The following is a 24,728-nucleotide window of genomic DNA, read 5'->3' as shown; positions in this document are numbered from 1 at the left end:
GGGGGGGGTCTTCCGCAACATATATCACGTGCCGCAGTTCGTAGCACTGTGGTGAAAACGTGAAGTAAAACGACATTTAACTGACTCTGCTGTTATCACAGTAACGAGTGTGCAAGCTATGCAGACCTTACGCTGATGCAAGAATTAACCCACGCTATTTACCTCTTCTTAATACAAGTCGATAGTACTATGCAGCATATCGCCACGGGGCAGAATAGAATCGACTGCGCTGAACTAGTTTGCAAACCGGTTCAATGTTATCAACGGGTTCGCGAACCGTTGTAAATCTTCATTTCTCTGAACACGAACGACACAGGAGCGCGTTGAACTCGAACCGGAACGAATCGTTATTATTTCTTTTTAGATTCGACACTCTGATTTAATATCAGCTGGTGAAGCTGAGAAGGGTATCAATATCGAGAGGTGAATTTTTTGTCTGCAATATAACCGCCAATATCACTGAAATATATCTAGGATTGCTGGATTTGACTGATTACTGTGTCGAGTCAATTTTTTTTTCAAATAAAAGATATCTACTTAATATGTACTGCAGCTTTAGGACATTACAAGGGCATGAGGGCCTAATTATACAGAGAAAATCTGCGAGCCAAGCATTTGCATTTAAGCGACAACGCAGCTCAGCCTATTCCCTTTTCGTCAAGACATGTGGACGCCGAGCAAGTAGTCGTGTTTCGTTCGTGAACACAGTGCATTGCAAGCGAAGACCTGCAACAAGCGTCCAGAATAGGCACGTTTTCTGAGATTAACAATTATAAAGTTTTACATACAGCCATGCTTCAGCCCAGCCGTGCTTCAGCCCCGCCACCTTTCAATATCACAGCATATATTACAGTTCGATTGTTGCTCACGGTTCAATCATACTGTTAGAGACCAGAAGACGCGGGTTGGACCTTGATAGTACTGACTATTGCAATGCATTTTCCCTTTATTGTCTTGTATTTCGCATTAGTTTGTTTAACCTTTATTTTGCGATTGCCCAGCGTATATGCTGGAGCGAAGGACTTTGAAAAGTTCTCTAGCCAGCGTTGGCAGGCAACCACTGTCGGAGGACGCTACCATCGGCCCATGGCCTGATACTGCAACTTCAATGTGGGTTCAGGTTATACAGCTCCAGCGAGAGTTCTGTTTTCCCCTTGCTGCTTGGCTCAAGCAAAAGTTCGACTAATGGTACCTGGAATACGAACAGAAGCACAACTCTCGCCTCCAGTACTCCAGCAGCTTTGACTGCTCTTGCTGTACGAGACATACGACAAGCATCATCATCTATATACTGACGCTTCAACCACGGTGAATGGGTCCGCCGGATCGATGATCTTTCCCGCAAGAACCTCCACCGTAAAGATTCTACTATCTCGCCAGACTACATCGATTGCCGCGGAACTCGCTGCTATTCGTTGTGGACTTCGCGTAATTTCTGATGAATTGCCCAAGAAATGGAGCGTGTTCAGTGACTCCAAGGCTGCTATTCATTGTTTTGTTTCTGTCTTACGCCGCGGACCCCACCAACAACTAGTTTTAGAAATGATACTGCTGCTTCACCACCACGTCGAGCAAGGGCACGACATCACGCTACAGTAGATTCCAAGCTACTGCGGCATAATGGGAAATGAACATGCCGATACAGCAGCACGATCTGCACGTGAGGAGGGCTTGTAAGACTCCATTCCATTCTCAAGAGCATACGCAGCAATGAAAATTCGTGTCCTTGCAAATGAAGCCATTAGATCTTTATGGAACACACCAAACTTGAAGTACACATGTCTACACCGACTGGACCCGTCCCTTTGACTTCAACCTCCATCTGGCCTCTCTCGACTCGAGAGAGCAGCGGCCAAACTTTGCCGACTGTGGGTTGGTGTCGCTTTCACAAGATTTTTCGCCTTTCGAGTCGGTATGGACAAGAGCGCGGCTTGCAGCCACTGCGACGGTGAAGAGACTATAGCACACGTACTTTGCTACTGTCCTCGATACAGCGCGCTCCGGCTGTCACTATAGCGGTCGTATTGGCATGCCTTGACGACAAGCCATTTTTAGAACAGACAGTCTTGGAATGCCGACATGAACTGTCGTCGCACCGAAAGTCGGTCAAGGCTTTGTTGACCTTTTTTACGTGGCAGTGGCCTATTATAAAGACTATAATGATCTCATCCCATCCCGTCCTTTCTTTTTTCACGCCTTTCCTTTTGTCTCCGCTCTTCTTTCCGTCTTTACTTCCCCTTTCCCTTCATCTAGTGCAGGGTAGCAAACCGCAGGCTTTAGCTCTAGTTAACTTCCCTGCCTTTCTCTCATTTGCATCTCTCTCTATGTCACTCTCAATGCGGGCAACTAAAGCGCAGTTGAAGTTTCTGCAGGACACCAAGCTAGACGAGTGGCTCTAGTAGGGCCACTGCTTAATATACATAAGCACTCACCACTTCTCTAATCATCATCACCCATTCCAGTACTTTCACTCCCTTTCCCTCTTCCACAGTGCAGAGTAGCTGACTAGAGCGCACTAGCTCAGGTCGACCTCTCTGTCTTTTTTGTCAACAAATTCTATGTATCATAATTGCCTGATGGGATATCCGTATAAACGCAGCACACGAGTACTCAGAGCTTGAGCCACTATAGAATATGTTTAAGAGAACTTACAGCAAAAGTTACCGACGTCGCGTCTTTCTCCAGTTCGTCCAAGGTGTACGACGATGGTCCAGAAATATGTTTCCTTATTGCGGCGTCCACGGCTGCCGGGAAAGACAACTCGTCGTCAAGTTCGTCATTGTAGCTCTGTTCTGCCAGCTTTCTTAATATTGCAGATTTCCTTCGCTCTATCACCTGCAGGAAAGGACGACCCGCCAATATATAGGGCGCACCAAGTCAAGACACTTCAAAACCTATCACAAATGCGACTTCGTGCACGTGTGGAAAATAATCATTCTTTGGGCCTTCTGCAAACAGTGCAAAACAAATGTTTTCTCATAATTATAGGCAATACAGTTTGTTCGAATTTGCATTCCCTTTGTCAACTTAAACTGACCCTTAAAGAAGCCTGTATCACTTACTCCAAGCTGCGAGCTCCGAGCTTATGCATGTGCAGGCATGGTCAAAAGCTCGCTGCATGTAGTTTCCAGGGAAAAATCGAGCATCGGCCCAGTTTTAGCTTGCGGCCATTAAAATAGTACAACACCATCCTTGTCGCGTTCGTTATTAGTACTCGTTGCACATTCGTTGCACAGTTGATTGAACAAGATCAACGTTATCACTATCTCATGAGATACTATGAGGGTGACTCAGAAAGTATTTGCCTTTATATTTGTAGCCACATTACGGCTGTAAATGCGAAGTCAACATATCCATTCCTAGCAGTGGACCTTTTTTGGACCGGCCTGGCCTGACCGGCCTGGACCGGCCAGGGCAGCGGTGGCGTAGAGGTAGAACACCCGCCTCGCTTGCAAGAGGTCCGTGGTTCGAATCCCGGTGCCGGCAATTTTCCACCGGATTAAAAAAAAAAATCCGCGTGTTGATAAAATTGCACAAACAGGCCTGGAGTGTGGCCTGATCCCGGTGACCAGAACCGGTAACGCACTCCCTCACCAGAGCAGGATTGGCCACCCTGGTGCAGTACTTGGCCACAACCTCCTATGAACACAACAATCAAACCCCGGCCCTCAGTCCCCAGCAGCTGCGAAGCAACTGACCACGGCGGCGGTCAGACCTGCGACGCTGCAGAGGGTGCTAAGAATCACTGGCTCCGGACAGGCCGCCATTGGAATATGAACCTGGCAACGTTTAATGCTAGAACGTTATCTAGTGAGGCGAGTCTAGCAGTGCTATTGGAGGAATTAGAGGGCAGTAAATGGGATATAATAGGGCTCAGTGAAGTTAGGAGGCCAAAAGAAGCATATACAGTGCTAAATAGCGGGCACGTCCTTTGCTACCGGGGCTTAGCGGAGAGAAGAGAACTAGGAGTCGGATTCCTGGTTAATAAGAATATAGCTGGTAACATACAGGAATTCTATAGCATTAACGAGAGGGTGGCAGGTCTTGTTGTGAAACTTAATAAGAGGTACAAAATGAAGATTGTACAGGTCTACGCCCCTACATCAAGTCATGATGACCAGGAAGTCGAAAGCTTCTATGAAGACGTGGAATCGGCGATGGGTAGAGTGAAAACTAAATACACTATACTAATGGGCGACTTTAATGCCAAGAGAGGCAAGAAGCAGGCTGGAGACAAGGCAGTGGGAGAATATGGCATAGGCACTAGGAATAGCAGGGGAGAGTTATTAGTAGAGTTTGCGGAACAGAATAATATGAGGATAATGAATACCTTCTTCCGCAAGCGGGATAGCCGAAAGTGGACGTGGAGGAGCCCGAACGGCGAGACTAGAAATGAAATAGACCTCATACTCTGCGCTAACCCTGGCATCATACAAGATGTGGACGTGCTAGGCAAGGTGCGCTGCAGTGACCACAGGATGGTAAGAACTCGAATTAGCCTAGACCTGAGGAGGGAACGGAAGAAACTGGTACATAAGAAGCCGATCAATGAGTTAGCAGTAAGAGGGAAAATAGAGGAATTCCAGATCAAGCTACAGAACAGGTATTCAGCTTTAACTCAGGAAGAGGACCTTAGTGTTGAAGCAATGAACGACAATCTTGTGGACATCATTAAAGAGTGTGCAATGGAAGTCGGTGGTAACTCCGTTAGGCAGGATACCAGCAAACTATCGCAGGAGACGAAAGATCTGATCAAGAAACGCCAATGTATGAAAGCATCTAACCCTACAGCTAGAATAGAACTGGCAGAACTTTCGAAGTTAATCAACAAGCGTAAGACAGCTGACATAAGGAAGTATAATATGGATAGAATTGAACATGCTCTCAGGAACGGAGGAAGCCTAAAAACAGTGAAGAAGAAACTAGGAATTGGCAAGAATCAGATGTATGCGTTAAGAGACAAAGCCGGCAATATCATTACTAATATGGATGAGATAGTTGAAGTGGCTGAGGAGTTCTATAGAGATTTATACAGTACCAGTGGCACCCACGACGATAATGGAAGAGAAAATATTCTAGAGGAATTCGAAATCCCGAAGGTAACGCCGGAAGAAGTAAAGAAAGCCTTAGGAGATATGCAAAGGGGGAAGGCAGCTGGGGAGGATCAGGTAACAGCAGATTTGTTGAAGGATGGTGGACAGATTGTTCTAGAGAAGCTGGCCACCCTGTATACGCAATGCCTCATGACCTCGAGCGTACCGGAATCTTGGAAGAACGCTAACATAATCCTAATCCATAAGAAAGCGGACGCCAAAGACTTGAAAAATTATAGACCGATCAGCTTACTGTCCGTTGCCTACAAAGTATTTACTAAGGTAATTGCAAATAGAATCAGGAGCACCTTAGACTTCTGTCAGCCAAAGGACCAGGCAGGATTCCGTAAAGGCTACTCAACAATAGACTATATTCACACTATCAATCAAGTGATAGAGAAATGTGCAGAATATAACCAACCCTTATATATAGCTTTCATTGATTACGAGAAAGCGTTTGATTCAGTCGAAACCTCAGCAGTCATGGAGGCATTACGGAATCAGGGTGTAGATGAGCCATATGTAAAAATATTGGAAGATATCTATAGCGGCTCCACAGCCACCGTAGTCCTCCATAAAGCAAGCAACAAAATCCCAATAAAGAAAGGCGTCAGGCAGGGAGATACGATATCTCCAATGCTATTCACAGCGTGTTTACAGGAGGTATTCAGAGACCTGGATTGGGAAGAATTGGGGATAAAAGTTGATGGAGAATACCTTAGTAACTTGCGATTCGCTGATGATATTGCCTTGTTTAGTAACTCAGGGGACCAATTGCAATGCATGCTCACTGACCTGGAGAGGCAAAGCAGACGAGTGGGTCTAAAAATTAATCTGCAGAAAACTAAAGTAATGCTTAACAGTCTCGGGAGGGAACAGCAATTTACAATAGGCAGCGAGACACTGGAAGTCGTAAGGGAATACATATACTTAGGACAGGTATTGACGGCGGATCCGGATCACGAGACGGAAATAATCAGAAGAATAAGAATGGGCTGGGGTGCGTTTGGCAGGCATTCCCAGCAACAGCAGGTTGCCATTATCCCTCAAGAGAAAAGTATATAATAGCTGTGTCTTACCACTACTCACTTACGGGGCAGAAACCTGGAGGCTTACGAAAAGGGTACTACTCAAATTAAGGACGACACAACGAGCTATGGAAAGAAGAATGATAGGTGTAACGTTAAGGGATAAGAAAAGAGCAGATTGGGTGAGGGAACAAACGCGAGTTAATGACATCTTAGTTGAAATCAAGAAAAAGAAATGGGCATGGGCAGGACATGTAATGAGGAGGGAAGATAACCGATGGTCATTAAGGGTTACGGACTGGATCCCAAGGGAAGGGAAGCGTAGCAGGGGGCGGCAGAAAGTTAGGTGGGCGGATGAGATTAAGAAGTTTGCAGGGACGGCATGGCCACAATTAGTACATGACCGGGGTTGTTGGAGAAATATGGGAGAGGCCTTTGCCCTGCAGTGCGCGTAACCAGGCTGATGATGATGATGATGATGATGATGATGATGATGATGATGATGATGATGATGATGATGATGATGATGATGATGATGGCCTTATCTGGCTGCAGCTCCGCGGTACGGCGCTGCTGTCAGTTGTTGAAGATGGCGGTTGTGCTTCACACGCTCCACGGCGTACTAGCAAAGAACGGTGATTCGTTTTCTATGGAGCAAGGGACGAACACCCATCGAAATACACAGGAAAATGCAGCTCACGTATGGGAAAAGGTATCTCGCTTTCAGAAGTGTGAGGTGGCGGCGGTAAGAGTTGGCCAAAGGCCATGATGACTTGTATGACAATGAGCGTTCGGAGAGGCCGCGTGCGTCGCTGAGTGACAACATTTCTCGAATTTAGTGCTGCGATGGGACAAAAGTCTGAACCGGTGCGGGCATTATGTGGAACAATAGTGTAAAGTACGTAGAGTAATAGTACGTTATATTTGTAGTTACCTTTATGTGCCTTATTTCGGCTAATAAAAATTGTCTGATTCGCCCCCGTACTATCGCAGTGGAGCACAGGCGCCAGTTGTTATCGTTCTAATATTCCTTTAGCTACATTGTAGTGGACGCGAAAGTTTAATTGAGATTTGATTTGTTCAACCTCGCGGCATTACTTTATCGTTTCTGTTGTTAAAATATTGTTGCCATTTTTTTTAATGTGTGAGCATTTCTGTGTTTACCCAACGAGGAAACCTGTCCGTTTTTCACGTAAGACGATCTCTTTCTAGATAGGGCCCGCAGCAGCGAGCGAATTGACCTTCGCGCGGCCTCTCGCTTGAACGCGAACTAAGCGGCGAGAACACAGTGCACACGAAACTATCAGCACTGCGCACTCTGTCCCCATTGCTGATCGCTTACGAGATAGTGCCGGCGCGGCCGCGCGTTACGCAGTTGCTGCCAGAGAATGGTTCATCACAGTTGGTAATGGTTCGAATCGAGAGGAGGCAGAGACATCGAGCATGTCTACGTACGAGACCTCCGAAACGTGACACTGTTCAATTACGTCAAGTACTACAGCACGCATCGGTCAGTGCTCATCTTCCACGAAGCAGCGGTACCATCCAAACGCACCATCATAGAACATGAATGAACATGCTGCTACTCGCCTCTTCTTCGTCGTCTCACGCTGGCCTCAGTTAAAACTTCGGCATCGCAACCACATTTTACAGTTTCACGATTATTTCGCGTTGTTTCTCAGAATTATACCAAACACAGCAGCATACAACGGCGAAACAGCACATGATTAGTAGCAAGTGCTTACGCATCATTCAGAAATTTCCCACAGGAGATTGTGCGCGTAATTTTAGAGCACAGCTCATAGGCACCCGTTCCTGCGTTGAACGTCAGCGTGCCTCAGCGTCGTACCTCGTAACCGAGCGAACGAGCACAGAGAAAGATGAAAGCGAGTGCGGAGCGCAGCCGGAGATGAAATAGGAGGAGGCTGCAGTGAAAGCTTGAGGTGGAAAGCGGAGGAGGAGCGGTGGGGAGACGGCCTGCGCATGCGCTGATTGGCCGGCGACCACGGCGAAATAGCTATGTATTAAAAAAGTATTACTGCAGTCGCGTGGGCGATCTCATCTGCGCTTCCGAGGATGGGCTAGGGTGGCATGAGGTGGGGAAGGCTGCGCTCGTCTGCCGCGCCAGCTGCTGATGTCAATCGGCGGTACCAGCGTGTGTGACGGAGATCACTGCTCCTGAAAGGGGCAATGGTGATTGGCTACGAATAAGGCTCGATGCGACGCTCCCTTGAGTTTTGCCGCGGCTGACGCTGGTGGCACTACTTCTCCGCGACGATGGGCCGCTTTCGTCGTTGGTGGAACGAAAGCGTAAGAAAAGCGTAGCACCTCGCAAGACGGGCTCTGCGACGACGATGGCTACGACACTGGCGCCAGCATAGCACGCGTCGTCTCTATGGAAACAAAGCGCAGCATGAGTGGAGGTCTGTCTGCGGCGGTTGCTGTGGATCGCGCCCACGCGTCACTCACGCACTGCCTCTCGCGATCACCCGATTAGCGAGGCAATCGCGTCGCACTTCGCTCAGCTTGCAAAGTGCCGCACGAGAGAGATTTTCCGCGCTAGCTACGCTACTGACAGCGTTCTCTTCGTGATATAAACCATGTAACTATATAATCATTATACAAAATATTGATACGCGAAATGAGAACACGTATAGAGCTGCGCTCTAGTATCGCATTAGGAAATGTCGTAATCGTCGGGGATTTTTAGTCGTCATCGTGTTCCCGTTGATAAGTCTTCACTTTGTCGAAAAGTATTACTTCTCTTAGCGCACAATTCCCTTAACAAGAACGTCATTACCTGTCTTCGCTTTCTAGCTGTATTTACTCGCAAAAAAGGTCATGGGTTCGATTGCCAGGAGCGGCGGCCGCATTCTGATGGTGACGAAATGCCAATACGCGCGCGTGTTCAGATTTGGAAGCGCGTTAAAGAACCCCAGTTGGTCAAAGTTAATCCGGAGTCCCCCATTACGGTGTGCCTCATAATCATATCGTAGTTTTGGCACGTAAACCCTCAGAAGTTGTTATTATTCGCTCCCCCCTCCAAAAAAAATATTGACGTTGGCAGTAGAGGGTGCTGCTTTATTATGATTTTATTTTAAAGGAGAGCATCACAGGTTCCTATACCTTACCTACTTTCATTGGGATACTGCCATTTTCAAGCAGGCCATTGCTCATGGTTATATTGCGCTCAGATTTACACAAACGATATTAAGTGAAGGACGGGATGTGGACGGACGTAGCGCAATGAACGTTCAGCAACTAGCCCCCTTCATTGCTAGACCATTGCTCGCAGAGCAGGTTGTCGAGGTTTCTCTTTTAATAAGATGCTTAGCTACTTCGTTTGCATTGTATGATCAGCTGTTATTCGAATGGTGTCAAGGTTTACTCCCATTTCACCAATATGCGTAAGCTGCTATTAAGCATAGAACTTCATTACGCACATGTTTCGAGTTAGTGCCTCGTTAGGTCCGCTCTTATTGTTGGTGGCTACCTACGAAGACAATGCTGCATGCGTCAACGGCCCACTTACGTATGCTGCCCAAAGGTGTAAACAATTTCTATTGTGTTGCTTCCTCGCAGAGCAATTTTCTCTTGGGCGCCTTTTTAAAACGAATTCTCGCTCTCATATACTTGGATAAACACATGACCCACTATTTAAACATAATACTGCTCCGTAAATAACCCACTTAATTTCCTCGTAATTTGAAGAACAATAGCATTACGTAAACACTATGCTTCAATGCGCTTACAAGCATAAGCTTATTACATACGGAATGCATATATGTTTCTTTGTTCTCTGCGACTTTTTACAGCGGAGCTGTTTACGCTAGGTTCTGGCAGTTCGTGTGCTTAGGCAAAAACGATGGCGGCCACCCCAGAGCTGGAAAAGCTAAAGCATAAAGCAAACGCGTATTGTTGGATGTGCCCCAGCTGCGTTTAATCGCGAGAAGTGTCAAAACATATTGTGAGCATTTTCAAGGATAGTAACGACATACTGACCTTTACAAAGCCTTCACGTACTGCGGCGTTAACGCAGTGCGGCGGGCCCTTAATTGCACTCGTCTGCGGGAAGAGCGATTCGACGCTGACCTCGGTGTCTCTAATGAAATAGTAAGCTGTTGGGCTAGTTGGTTTGGCATGATTTTTGCAGAGGGGAGCGCAGAAGCGTTGAGGCAGAAGGAGACGTGGACAGGAAAGACGCTCACTTGCAACTTAGTATACTTTCGGAGACAAAACGGTTTCACACAACCTAAAAAGGATCGGGAAAAAACACGCCATTGACCTCGTCTTTACAGCTCCTCTCAAGCTTTCTCGGTTGTGCGCCCTTACAAGACGGCCATAAGAAGAACGAGAACTGCGAAAAGAAACACACGAAACCGCTCGCTTCCTGTGCTACCGACGTGGTATATATTATACCAATCGACTGCGGGATAGTTTACACTGGGCAGACGCGGCGCTGTCTAAATGAAGGGCGAAGAGAACATTCTTCATTTTTAAAGGCCCTGAGCAACTCCGGAAACCTTCCTGCGCACTGCAAGAATTGCGGCTGTAAGCCGCTTTTCAATAAAACCGAGATTAAAAGCAGGTCCAAAGGATGGCTCGAAAGGAAAATCCTCGAGGCAGGTCAGATTCACGCCCACGCTAAAGTTTGCATTCATGCCCAGTCAGTGCATCTGATGGATAAGGAATTAACGTTCCTCGCCCTTGGCTGAAGTTCCTACGCCACACCCTCTGCGCTCCCCCCCCCCCCGTAGGTTTGTTTGGAATGACTTCTGTCAGGCCACTTGCACGTGCCGTTGTTGCTATCATCTACACTGTAGCTGTCATTATTAATGCAGTGATGCACGCCCCGTTGTTAGGCGAAGTGTATACATACATACATACATATATATATACATACATACATATATATATATATATATATATATATATATATATATATATATATATATATATATATAATTATCCATGAGATTGCATGCGCAATAACGTTCCTGGTGGTTTGTCCCTGAAAATATACTTAGTCGCACAATGTGTTGGCGGGCTAGTTAGTGCGAATCCATAATTACTTTGTTTAGCGCAAAACAACGGACACAAGCAAGACGACAGGACAAGGCGCCTTGTCCTGTCGTCTTTCTCGTGTCCGTTGTTCTGCGCTAAACAACGTAATTATAGATACTTAGTCGCAAGTGAACGTTTTTTCTGTCCACGTCTCCTTTTTCCGCAACGCTTCTTCTCTTCCCCTTGCAAAAACCGCATCTAATGGACTTGACGCCGCAGCATAAGATGTGACCATCGTTGAACGTAGCTTCGCGTTCATTTACACACCTTGGCGTATCTTTAGTGAGAGGGAAAGCATGGTTTCCAGTGGAATTATAGAGGGCCTGACGTGCTGCGCTGCTCGAGATGCACACGCTTGCGAAATCGCCTTATCACCGTCTCGGCAGTCATTTTGACCTACCGTCGCGCCACCTATACTCGCTGGAATTACCAAATAGACCGCAGAAAGTCACTTCACTCGCCGCTGCTGCCGCGCTTGCTCACGCCAGCGTTTTGACAGTGTCCGCGGTCATCGATTGGGATGTGTTCATGTTTGCCTGCGCGCGCTGACACCATGCTTGTTAATTCACTTTGTAAGCAAATGCTTCCAAGTTTATACGACCCATAAAGCTACTATCCTTACTTCGTGTAACTCTACTAATTTGTTATCTCAATCGATGATTCGCCTTTCGGGCGAAACAGCGACTTCAATACTTTAACATACTACTACCTATGGTAGGTAAACCGGTCGCCATATTCTGTTAGGCACAAAAAAAAAAGAGAAAGAATGTGCTGAAACCATCGACGACGATTGTCCTTGTTAGCGAATAGCTGAATGCTTCTAGAAGTTTGTTTAAATGAATGATGAGCTTTAATGCCTATATTTGTTGCAGTAAGATATATAGGTAGCAGTTGTTCTTTAATTGCTTAACTCCACCGAAAAGAGCACTCTTAACCAGCCTATCTGTAGCGGTGGTATAGGTGGCTACGCGTATACGCCTGTTCGTCAGATCAGTGTTTCCTCCGGAGGTGCGATCACCGGCATGGAAGGCGACTGCCATCCTGCTCTCCCGCAGCGGCCCCAGGGAGAGAGAGGGTGGCGGGAAAAGGCTGCCCTTTCGGAGCGCTCCCCCACCGGACATAAGCTTCTCGCACGAGAGCACGTGCGTCTCGAAGAACTGCCATAGTTGGCGTATACGGATACGAACGCACCTCGCAACGCGTTTGCATGAGGTCACGTGGACTTTTAATCGCTACCCTTGAGTTGCCGGTGAAAGTTCTGCCAGCACCAACGACGGACCATGAAAACGGGCGTAATATCCAAAGAAAGCTGTTCTCTTTATAGAACGAATATCCTGACGCAATAGTGATACTGTGCCAATTTAGTCCATAGAGCCGAAGGAGCTTATTGTTCTGGAGCATCTTCCGCTTGTGAGGAGACAACGCTATCCACCAAACATCAAATCCAGCATGCCGGAGGGTAAGTGCACAGACAAAGCATAGCGTAAACATGGCATATGTATTGTTATGTGTGATACTGTGCACTCACGTGTAGAAAAATACAATATAGAAGTTATAAAATCGACGCAGTCTACACCGGTGCATCAATGTGGATACAACTCTGAGGCAGAAATAATTAACAAGCATTTACGAAAAGTAACAATAAATTGCAAATTACAGATGTATAGCACAGCTGAAAGTAAGAATAACCCGAAGCAAAACTATACTGTGCAATTCTTGTAACCAGTATGCGCTTCAATATATCAAGTAACAAAACTTGCCGTCAGTGCCCAACTGAGGACGGATATAAGAGTCAAGAGTCTTACGCAATTTTATAGACGCACATATGAGTCGGCATTCCTTTAATTTAAACATTTTTTTCTTTTCTCTATTGTGGCGTGTCGCTTTACAACGAAAGCCACCATCTACAAGGCTACGTCACGCGTCCAGCAAGCTCTTGCAACGTGCTTTTTGTAGCAGTGAAAAAAACCTTATCAATTGCGAGCATTCACGCCAAACCTCTCGAAGAATACACTCGCTAGGAGAGTTGTACGAATTAAGCTTGTCGTATATGAGCCGCACTGGTAATGTAAACGTGATCTAATATATATATATATATATATATATATATATATATATATATATATATATATATATATATATATATATATATATATATATAGTCATATAATGAGAAGCCAACAAATACTGACACCAAGTACAACATAGGGGAAATTCCCCTATGTTGTACTTGGTGTCAGTATTTGTTGGCTTCTCATTATATGACTAATAATTATCGGGTCCCTCGGTTAACCCCCTTTCTTCTCGTTTATATGTATATATATATATATATATATATATATATATATATATATATATATATATATATATATATATATATATATATATATATATATATAAGCAAATTTGTTAATTAAATGTGCCGCACAGATTGCCTTCTCTATTTTACTCACTGCTATGTTAAGCTTCAGAAGAACTTCAGTTTGGCCTAGTTGGTATTTATGTTAAGCTTTTCCTGGACCACACAGTAAAGTTATACGCCACACGCATAAAGTCTGCAGCGAACTGTGGTAGCAATCGACCCCGTCAGAACATTTGTCAGCAAGCACAACATGACGTTATAGAAGCTCGGAATGAAGAAATGCTTTATTTATATCACTTACAGAAAGGTGCAGGTTGCCGATATTGTCGACTGTGCTCTTCCAAATTTTCCCTTCCTTCGTGCTGTCGTACAGGGCCTGTATCCACAGCCAAGGTCGGAAGTATCGGACCGTCAACAGGAACGTCAGGCTTCATGTGAATGTTTCGAAAAGACGCCCCATGTGAACCGTTTTTTTTTTTTAATGCAGGTAACGAGCAGTCACAGTGTATCTAAAACGCCCAGTCGCTGTAAACATAGTCCATTAGAGTGAGTGGCGTGAGCGAACATGAGTAAGTGACAGTGAGTTAGTGTGTGCTCGTGAGACGGGAGTGAGTGACAAAGCCGTATAACAAAAACTCCTCCAGCATCTTATCACGCGCACTGACACTTTACCAGACACACACGCAAAGATGTGAATAATTGGAGCCAACGAGAGTGTCCGTGATTTCTTTATGTTATCCAGACTGTGTTTAAGTACTGTAGTCATAAAATAAATCTTTGAAGATTAAGCGCAGCTGTGAACAGTGCATCATTATAGTAATGTTAAAGTGATTATGTGAGGGAGCTTTTGCAGAATATCTGGAACAAATCAGACGGGATCTTTTGGATTGTCACTGCCGAAGCAGGGATGACACACAAGAAAATCCAATTTCGTGTGACTTAACAGGACATAAAGCTCGATCAAATTTGTAATTTTATCATGTAGTTGGTGGCAAACACTTGACTCGATGTGTTCAATTCGTGTTCTCTTTCGCAAGGGCGTTGGCGTTGTCGCTGCAGCATGCAAGATCCGTGCAGTTGAACAACCAGGAATGAGGACTCACTAGTTAAACCAGCGGGCGTACTCTTTCCTATTTCCGTTCTGCAAGCCTAAGTGGATTCCAAACAAAGCACCTGGAAGAGAAGTAAATAAATAAATGCAAGTGTGAGAATATTCTAATTAACATTACACGACGTCTCAGTACTCGTGCGCTTGATAGTAGAACGGGCCTGTATGGTGTGCGCACGAAGGGCATGTCTCTTTACATTGCAGCTGTTGAGTTTCACGCAATTTTCTCACGAAAGGCAAAGTGCTGCTTTGCATGTAGTTCAATAAACAGTGCACGACTTCAAACTATTCTCACGATACATAGACAATACCGTTGTCGCCGCATCGATTCATGACACGGACAAAAACAGCGAAGTGCATGGGGAATAACTGTTGTCGTTCGTCCTCCCGTTGTTCTCCTTCCGAGCAGGGACTGAACATTTCCTCTCCGAAATTTGCACATGGCGCGCACATTCATGCAGTTAGTCCTTTGAGGGACGAAAGCGCCCTCTTTAGGACTAACGGCCCAGTTACTCCCGTTTTCCCCGGGATTTTCCATAGAGTGTACGGCATGCGACGACGATTTTATCGCCCTTGGACTTTATACGGAACTTCAAGGCAACGGCAGGAATGCACCTGAAGCATCCATTTAACTGCTATCGCCATAATACTTGTTCCCCGTGAACTCTCGAACATAAGTTGCGCTAGTGCAGACAAACTTCAGCGCCGCTAGTTTTTCCACGGGCAAAATTAACAGTGTGGAACACTTGGACATATCCTGCTAATATCGTTATCAAAATGCACAGAACAGGGCAGAGTGCATGTGCTGGTCTGCTCTATTCCCACATAAAATTATGACGCCTGGTACATTACGCTGAAACATTCACCAGTTCAAATCAGGAACACATTTTTTTTCTCTTTATGCAAAGATTTTCCACTGCAGGCACTAGCTCTGTACAGTTTTCTCTCAAGAGAGCTTGACAAAGGCTGTTGGCCCTTACCAAGAAAGGCTTTCAAAGTCAGTGGCGGCAGTGTTAATTTCTTGTTTCGAGCTTTTTTCAGGCAATAGCCAGTAAAGAGCGGGTTGGTCGCGATGCTTGTTTGCACAGCACGAACAAACTAACACAACGGTACAAGGTAGAAACACTGCGTGCTTGGCGCCACACAAATCTGCAGGTTTGGATAAAATGGCATAGGGGAGGGGGGGGGGGGGGTACAATAAATTAAGGACGGGCGCCAAGAAGCTAACCAGAGAAAAGCACGTATGATGCACAGAGGCTCACGGCATTGAAACAGCAAAGCGAAACATTATACATATGGTAGAAAAAGCACAAGAAAATCAGGAAAAGGAGTATTTAAGGCTGTAGGAAAACAATATGACTCAGCAGCAATGTTGCAACATCCAGGCGATGGCCCATACGTATGCTATGGCTATGGCTGCTCACGTCTTTGTAGTTCAAGCGCAAAGCCATTAGCGCTTTTGCTAGTGCTTAAGATGGATACCACTTCATTCTTCGAGCACTTACCCCGTTTGTTTATGGCAAACGTTGTATATGGTATATGGTTGTATATGGTATATAGAGCACGGCTAAAAGAGGAAAGCAGGTATCTATAATTTCTTTTTTCGTCACGAAGCATTCAAGCCCCCGATTATAATGCTAAGCGACCAGGGTGAGCTTCAAGGATCAAAGATCAAAGCGAGAAGTCTAGTAGCACAATACTCACGGCCTATGATGTCGAGAACGCAGCTCTGTATGTTTGTGTAGCAGACGACTGGTTTGTCCGGTGACTCTGATGTGATGGACTCGATGCGCTTCTCAAGAATTTTTCCGCTGTCATTGAACACAGCCATGCAGCTTTCGAGATGTTCAGTGTTGAATGCGTTCTTGAAGAGTTTCGCCTTTGCTTTCCACGGGTCCCCCTTGCTGCAATAAGTGACGATCCGTTTGCATCACACGTCTCCGATCTTTTTTCGCTCTGGTTAGAGTGAGTAAATTCTCTGTTTTAATGCTATTAGCATTCTTTACGAACTTCCCCCAGTTTGCGGTATGTATAATAATAATAATAATAATAATAATAATAATAATAATAATAATAATAATAATAATAATAATAGTGTCTTTATTTGTGTCCCGTAAAAGTACACGACACGGGAGACCTGCAGTAAAAGCTGTCATGAATGACAGCTTGACAGAGCCGTAGGCCCCCCATACACGGGGCAGTTACATAACGACAAAAAAGACACATAATACATGGTCACATTTGAAATTACACATTCCGAGCGTACAACATAACATACACAAAAAATAAGGCAAGAAAGAAATAAAAATTGCGAGTTCACTCATACAATAAAACATCACAGTCAACGACGGAGTAGTCACAAAAGAAATAACATAAACGCAGTTTCACTTATCTGCAAGAAATAACAATAATACATACACAATTACGGTAAAGAGAAACAAAACAGATAAAGCACACATTGTAAATTGAAAGAGCGAAAACGGAACGATTCCCTCAACATGTACATTGTTAGTGATAACGGGGCAAAGAAAAACTTGGTTTGCAGAAACGAAAAGTTAGGAAAGTAACTGCCTAGAATTTGTTAAAATGCTGTCGAAGTTCTTTGAATGTTATATCTTCAAGTTTAACGTGTTCATTATTTAATCTATTATGTAACCTGGGTAATTTGTTCTGTAGTGTCTTTAGACCATACGTTCTTTTATAAGTTCTCACTTTCCAAAGCATAGTATTACGTGTCTGGCGGGAAGAAGTGTTTTCCTGTAGGTTAGCTAAACGATGTAAAAAGGAGCTATTATTTATTTTTTCGTTTTTAACTGCTTTGCCTAAGATGCAGTCGAACAATTTGGCAACTGGGATTACGTTGTACTTGTCAAAACAATGCTGTGTGTGCGAGTGACAGGGCAAGCCCTCAACAATTCTAAGGAACATTTCCTGCAACCTATGAAGCCTGTTTAAGTTTCCCTGTGTTGTGTCAGACCATATTAGATGGCAGTAATTTATTCTGCTGGAAAACAATGAATTATAGATTAACATCGTAGTTTGCGGTGGAAGTATATGGCGAATTCTGTATGTTAAACCTATTACTTGCGCAAGTTTATTTGCCACGCTATCCACATGAGCATCCCATGACACATGTTCATGAAAAGTGACACCTAATGTTTTAATACTGGAAGTAATCTCAATAGGTGTTGCATTTATTGAGATAAATTTGCTGATTGATATGTTTGTTTTTAGCCCGAAATATTGCAGCCTTCGTTTTATTCTCATTTATCAGGAGGCTATTCCTACGTGTCCATTCATCTAATTTTGCTAACGTGACATTAGCGTTGTCGGCAAGGTCATCAATATCGTTACCACCTATCAATATGCTGGTGTCGTCAGCGTACATGATAAATTTCACACTTTCATTAATTTTAACAATGTCATTCACATACATATTTAAATAAAAAAGGCCCTAGAATGCTACCCTGTGGGACGCCTGAGGAGAAAGGTAGTGGATTTGAGTGATAGCCATTTATGACAACTATTTGTTGCCGGTATTCTAGATAACAACATGTAAGAGAAGCGACATTGCCACGAATGCCATAGCGTTCAAGTTTCTGAATTAGAAGATTGTGATTAATGCAATCAAATGCCTTTGATAGGTCAATAAAGATGCCCAGAACAAGTTTGCCTTCCTACAAATGCTGTAGTAGATGCTCTTTATGTGCTAGCAAAGCGAGTTGAGTGCCCATCCCCTTACGGAAGCCATACTGACTGTCAGTTAGCAGATTATGTTTTTGCACAAATTCAGTTAGCTGCCTTTATATAACTTTTTTGAAAACCATTGAAAGCACAGGACGTATTGATAATGGCCGGTGATTTCCCAAATTGTTCTTATCACCTTTCTTAAAAAGTGCAATGACGCGCGCTATCTGCATCCTATGAGGAAAGGTACCTTCGTTTAAACAGAGGTTAAAGACATAAGTAATGCACTGAGATATAAGAACAGCAACGTATTTTATCGGTTTAATTTGAAGGCCGTCAATATCCCTGGCACTACTGTTTTTAGGCTGAGAATCGTAGTAGTTATTTCCCCCTCATGTACTGGATAAAGAAATATAGAACTGTAGTTTTGAGAAATGTATTCAAGATCATTGATTGGTGCGCAGTGTGCTCCAATGTTAACAAAATGTTTGTTAAAGGCATCTGCAAGTGCTTTGTGCTTTACCTCCGTACCATTTATTTTCAAACTATGCATCTGTTCAGCAGAAACATTGTAATTTAGCAGAGATTGCGGGTTTTTCCACGTAACATCCGAAGATGAATTCGAAGAAATAAAGGCATTGAAACAATGCTCGCCCTCGCCTTTTTTAATCCTTTATCTAGACGATTCCGAATTTTCTTAAAACGGCGGAAACGTTCTAGATCTTTGGTCTTTATGAATTCAGCATATAAAGCATTCTTCTTGCGTATTCGAACAGATATAGCTCAAAGGTAATCCATGGCTTGCGTATTTTATTTTTCTATTTTACGCACTTCAACAGAAAGCAAGCGTCGTATATTGGTTTTAAGAGGCTAAAAAGATTCATAAGCGTCATTTGCATCTTTACATTCAAATACAGTGCTCCAGGTTGTTTGCAGGATATTGGTACGAAACATAAAAAGATTTTGTTCAGTTATTGGTTGAATAAGGTGTCTCGACTGTGATTCCTTACTCTGTAGATGACCCTTGTAACATAGAAATATTGGCATATGGTCGCTGAAATCCGACACGAATACGCCAGCTTAACTGAATCTGGATTTAAATTTGTAATAAATACGTCGAGTAGAGATGACGTATTCTTGGTCACTCTGGTAGGCAGTTTTATAGTATTCCAGCGTGCATTGCATTTTAATAGCGTTTTAAGCCTGGTATGTATGTATGTATGTATGTATGTATGTATGTATGTATGTATGTATGTATGTATGTATCTATGTATGTATGTATGTATGTATGTATGTACGTATGTATGTATGTATGTATGTATGTATGTATGTATGTATGTATGTATGTATGTATGTATGTATGTATGTATGTATGTATGTATGTATGTGTGTGTGTGTATGTATGTATGTATGTATGTATGTATGTATGTATGTATGTATGTATGTATGTATGTATGTATGTATGTATGTATGTATGTATGTATGTATGTATGTATGTATGTATGTATGTATGTATGTGTGTGTATGTATGTCCACGCCTAACCTATTTCCTGCCAACTTGGATCACTCGGTAGTCCATAGTCAAATGAGAAGAGCATCGGGCTGCTGTGCTGAGGAAACCGGGATCAAAACCAACCTGCGTCACTGGTTATGTAACACCGGGTGCTCTTCAATAAACCTCTTGCATGCCAACTTGGCTTGCTAGTTATCTGACACTTGGTACGCGCTGCTGTCTTAACGATTTTCTTTGACGCCAACTTTGGCCAGTATGTCAGTGCTTATGTGCCGGTCTTCGATAAACATGTTTGATGCCAAGTTGGGTCACTGGGTATGCGTCACTGGGTACGTGACGCCTTTCATAAGAATCATTATATAACATATCATCAAAAATAACGCACTACCCTCAGATCGATTGCTAATAGCATTAAAGTCGCTAATCAACTGTAAAAGATGGATACACTGACATTTTTTTTAAAAAAAAGAGGTACGAGGTTTATCAAAGCTTGAAATATCATCTTATACCGCAAGGTTGTTTTTCCGAATTGTTTGAGAAAGTTGCACGTTGTTGCTTCATTATAAATATTTAGAACAACAAGAGACGCATTTAGCATAGTTATAAAAATCTAACCTGCAAGATCTTTGAACTACAAAGTGGCTTGAACGTTCTCAGCGCAGCAGAGCACGCTACTGCGCAAACCACAAAAGAGGTGTACGAAATGAATATGTTGTATGTTTCATAACCGTTTCATAAACCAAAGGGGGTTCTCCAAATCTATCCTTTCAATAAATTTTTAGCCAAATAGGGCCTTTGCCGAAGTTGTGTGACCCTGCATTTAGACGACGGGAAGGAATAGGCCGCGCGTTGTAGTGCTATGCGCATGACACAAGAAAGAGTAGTGGTTACGCTTTCATAGCGGCTGCTCCGAACCACGGAAAGCATAAAAAAACCCGCTGTGGTTGCTCAGTGGCTATGGTGTTGGCTTGCTGAGCTGAGGTCACGGGATCGAATCCCGGCCACAGCGGCCGCATTTCGATGGGGGCGAAATACGAAAACACCCATGTGCTTAGCTTTAGGTGCATGTTAAAGAACCCCAGGTGGTCAAAATTTCCGGATTCCTCCACTACGGCGTGCCTCATAATCAGAAAGTGGTTTTGGCACGTTAAACCCCATAATTTTTTTAAAGCATAAAAAACAATGTACTCGCTATTCCAATCAGAATCTAAATTGCCTTATTTGAGACGCTGTCGGATAACTGTCGGTAACTTTTGTACGATAGTAACTGTCGGACACGTCACGAGGCAACAGAGTGCTCATATCAATTATTTGTGTCAGTTTTTTGTGATATTCTTGTGGTCTTTTATTTTAGTAGTGTTGGAAGGGAGAACGCAGGGTGACACTTGTTCTGATCACCTTGTCAGCAGATTCTTTGGGCCCAACCATGACTTCAGGAATGCGTACGAGTTTGGCTTTCCTGTATTTTCTTTTGAAGAAAGTAATACCTGCAAGTCATCAGAAGGAGGAAATGAATTTTAAGAGCAGCATGGTTTCTGCAATCTTTAAAGTGAATTATAAATGTAACAGCATAACAAAATTCACAAACTGATCCTACGAAGCTGTCTCATCTTATACAATTCTGTAATTAGGTGTTCACTGCTTGAAACCGTATTCTTCCGATGTACCACCTAACCAAAGGCACGCAAATGGAATAGCCAATTTGAACAATTCAAACAAGAAGAATCAAGAGGTGACACAGCCACATGAACGCCTGAGATATACTACATTGTATCTTCAAATGATGTGGAAAAATCACGTATTATAACTTTTGCTGCATATTTGGACTAAGATCCCTACTTCCTTATTAAAGAAAGCAAAGCGCAGTAAAATTTTTTTTGGCTTACCTCTGCTGCTTCAGGCGTATGCAGGACAACTGTGGGGCTCGTTCCTATGTACACCTTGAAAGTCCTTCCTTCGTACATCTTGGATACTTTTCTAACAACCCTGAAAACCACTGTAGCAAAGGAACCCTTAGAATGTCTAGCATAAAAATTGTGCGAAAGACTTAGATCAAGCAAATGCCGCATCAATGTGAAGTAAGTCAAATGAAAAAGAATTTAGCTACAAAGACAAAAGAAACCATTTTCTTCAATAATAAGTAAAGGTATTAGTATCGTCTCTATAATTTATTTCCTAAAATTCCCAATGACATAACATCGTGGTTGTTCGTCACGTTTATTTATTAGTGTTTTATTAATATCCCTTTGTCACCTGATTCTGGGCCAATCCCACGTAATGTGTTTCGCCATTTCATTTGGGACCCAACAACCAATCAAGCAACAAAAGGATACTGAAATCGCACGGCTGCAAATGCAGTGAACTTATCCCACTGGTCTGTGATTCGTACAATAGTGTGATTCGTTCTTTTAAGCAGTCGCCGAAACTGTGTGGGAGATCCCCGAAGTGTGTCCAATCACCTATTGCCGTCTTTCCACATTCACCTCTTTAACATGTTCATGATGTCTGTTGTGAGCGCCCCCGCCGATATAGATAAAAGCTATAGCTTTTGTAGAAATAGCTAAGAGACGATCGGGACAACTGAAGTCGCGCTGCTGATAAGCTCAGCAACGAACATGCCGAAGAAGAGAGGGAGAGCGCTCGTTGATTACCCTCAATTGCATCATGGCAGGTACTCGCTCGACCGATTGTATTCTCAAGACAATACTCCCGAGAAGCACAGTAATCTCAGAAGTGGAAGGCATTAAGCAGACCGCGTCAGCTGACGTAACTACCAGGGTGAGATACACACATGGCTGGTGCCCTTGTTTATGAGAGACCGTTATGACGTGGTTCGTTATATGAAATCTGGGATGGCACACGTTACTGGTACCAACATTTCATGTGGAAAGCAAAATTTCTCATAATGTACCAGGTTGAAATATGTTTGAAAGCTTTGAGAGCGCAGCTCTTAGGCGCCTGTTCCTGCGGCAAGTGTTGGCGTTGTCCGACGGCGCCTGCGCAACCAAGCGAACTAGCGCCGCGAAGAACGAAAGCGAACGCGGAGCACAGCGGGAGATGAAAGGAAGGCGATAACGCAGGAGGAGAGTGCAGCGAAACCAGGGTCGCTATCTTGTACACGTTCGAAAAGCCGACGTTCGATTTCGCCTCGCGCGATTGTCCAGGCTGTGCCGATATCGCAGCCTAGGCCAATCAAGTCCAATCACGTGAGGCGATATCGAACGTCGGCTTTTCGAACGAGTACAAGATAGCGACCCATGAGACGGAAAGTGGAGGAAGAGCGGAGGGGAAACGGCCTGCGCATGCGCAGCGTTGCCGGCAGCCTAGGCATCCGCAGCCGCTTGGGCGATCTCATCTGCGCTTCCGAGGAATGGCTAGAGTGGCATGAGGCGGGGAGGGCTTCGCTCGTCCGCGGTACCAGCGCGTGTGACGGAGATCACAGCTCCTGCAAGAGGGCGGCAACTTCTCCGCGACGAAGGGCCGCTCTCGTCGTTGGTGGAACGGAAGCGTGAGAAGAAACGCGTAGCACCGCGCAAGACGGGCTGTGCGGAAACGATGGTTACCACATGGCCCCAGTGCAACACACGTCGTCTCTATGGAAGCAAAACGCTGCATAAGTGGAGGTCTGTCTGCAGCAGCTGCTGTGAATCGCACCTACGCGTCACCCACGCGCTGCCTCTCGCGATCTCCCGATAGACGAGGCAGACGTGCCACACTTCGCTCCATTTGGAACGTGCAGCACGAGACAGATTGTCCACGCCAGCCAACATATCGCGAAATGAAAAGAAATATAGAGCTGCGCTAGAATTTCACATTAGGGAATATCGTAATCACCGGTGAATTTCTTTTTTCTTGCGACCCTTTTTAACTCTTTACAAATAGCACTGGTTGCTTGAGAATTATGAGGCAATTTCCTTGCGGGCATGGCGAAACTCATCGGGAAAGGTCGCTAACCAAGCGGTTTATATTCATTGTAGAGTCAATGCTAGTGCTGTTGAGCGGGGCGGAATCAACGCCTCACAGTTCGTCGTCCACGGCAACTGTTTCCGGCGACAAGCATCTTGGACGCTGCATCACTGTCACGAATGCTTCGGTTCATTGGATCAAACTGTGCTTCATGACGTCATAGGGAATGACAGCTATAAAGGTGCAGCTTTCCACGGGACCTGTCAGAGGGCACGGCGAAACTCGTCGGGAAAGGTCGCTAACCAAGCGGATTATGTTCGTTGTACAGGTTAGTTACTGCTGCTCAGTACGTAGTGACGATAGATTTATAGCAATTTTCGTAGTGCCCTTAAACTTGTTTGTACATTGTGTATCAGTATAATTGCTCTTGCAAGCTAGCTTTTTGTGGTGACATTAAGGAAAACCCTGGACCGTCTGCGGACGAAATGTTCAAGAAGCTCACAGAAAGTCAACAGACCATAAGGGCTGATATTGCTGACCTCAAGAGTCGCCTAGACGATTCTGAAAAAAAGAAAAAAGAAGATATGTCGAGCCATGAAATACGCCTTCCAAATCTGGAAGGAAAGATACAGGTGTCGGACGAAGCAGTCACCATCATAGTAGACCTGCAGACAGCTATTGCTACACTGGAAGAGCTTCAGAGGTTGGAATATGCCAAAAACGTCAAGTTGTAAAATCAAAACAGACGTTTAAATCTTGTTATATGTGGCATTCAGAGGGTACCTAATGAATTAGAGACGAATGTGGGCTAACTGATATGCTGTTTACGCGCAATGATTTGCGCGACAAAATTATCGAAGAGCTGTTTCCCGACAAGTTAGTCGTAAACTGCATGTCAATTAGCAACATTAGTCGGCTTGGAAAAAGCAGCACCAAAAAGGCCTACTTTACTGCACTTCCAGGATTA

At 44.3% G+C, this 24,728-nt stretch overlaps 1 protein-coding gene across 4 annotated transcripts in view; it reads right to left on the bottom strand.

Annotated features, from left to right (window-relative positions):
• Positions 1 to 24,728, bottom strand: part of LOC135902447 (cytochrome P450 4V2-like) — a 160,504-nt gene that overhangs the window by 16,881 nt on the left and 118,895 nt on the right. For 3 of the 4 annotated variants that reach the window (XM_065432528.2, XM_065432527.2, XM_065432526.2), the window contains 6 exons: positions 21,742 to 21,851; positions 21,254 to 21,342; positions 16,360 to 16,559; positions 14,651 to 14,720; positions 13,849 to 13,975; positions 2,653 to 2,835 (listed from right to left, as the gene is read on the bottom strand). In XM_065432528.2, the coding sequence (XP_065288600.1) occupies positions 2,653 to 2,835; positions 13,849 to 13,975; positions 14,651 to 14,720; positions 16,360 to 16,559; positions 21,254 to 21,342; positions 21,742 to 21,819 (747 nt within the window). In that variant the 5' untranslated portion in view covers positions 21,820 to 21,851. The remainder of the gene's footprint in view (positions 1 to 2,652; positions 2,836 to 13,848; positions 13,976 to 14,650; positions 14,721 to 16,359; positions 16,560 to 21,253; positions 21,343 to 21,741; positions 21,852 to 24,728) is intronic. The other variant, XM_070537807.1, reaches the window with a different exon arrangement.

The sequence above is a fragment of the Dermacentor albipictus genome, chromosome 4, assembly GCF_038994185.2.
Source record: "Dermacentor albipictus isolate Rhodes 1998 colony chromosome 4, USDA_Dalb.pri_finalv2, whole genome shotgun sequence".
In the NCBI taxonomy this organism is placed as follows: domain Eukaryota; kingdom Metazoa; phylum Arthropoda; class Arachnida; order Ixodida; family Ixodidae; genus Dermacentor; species Dermacentor albipictus.
The sequence above is the reverse complement of the archived record's forward strand: the minus strand, read 5'-3'. Positions and strand labels throughout refer to the sequence as shown.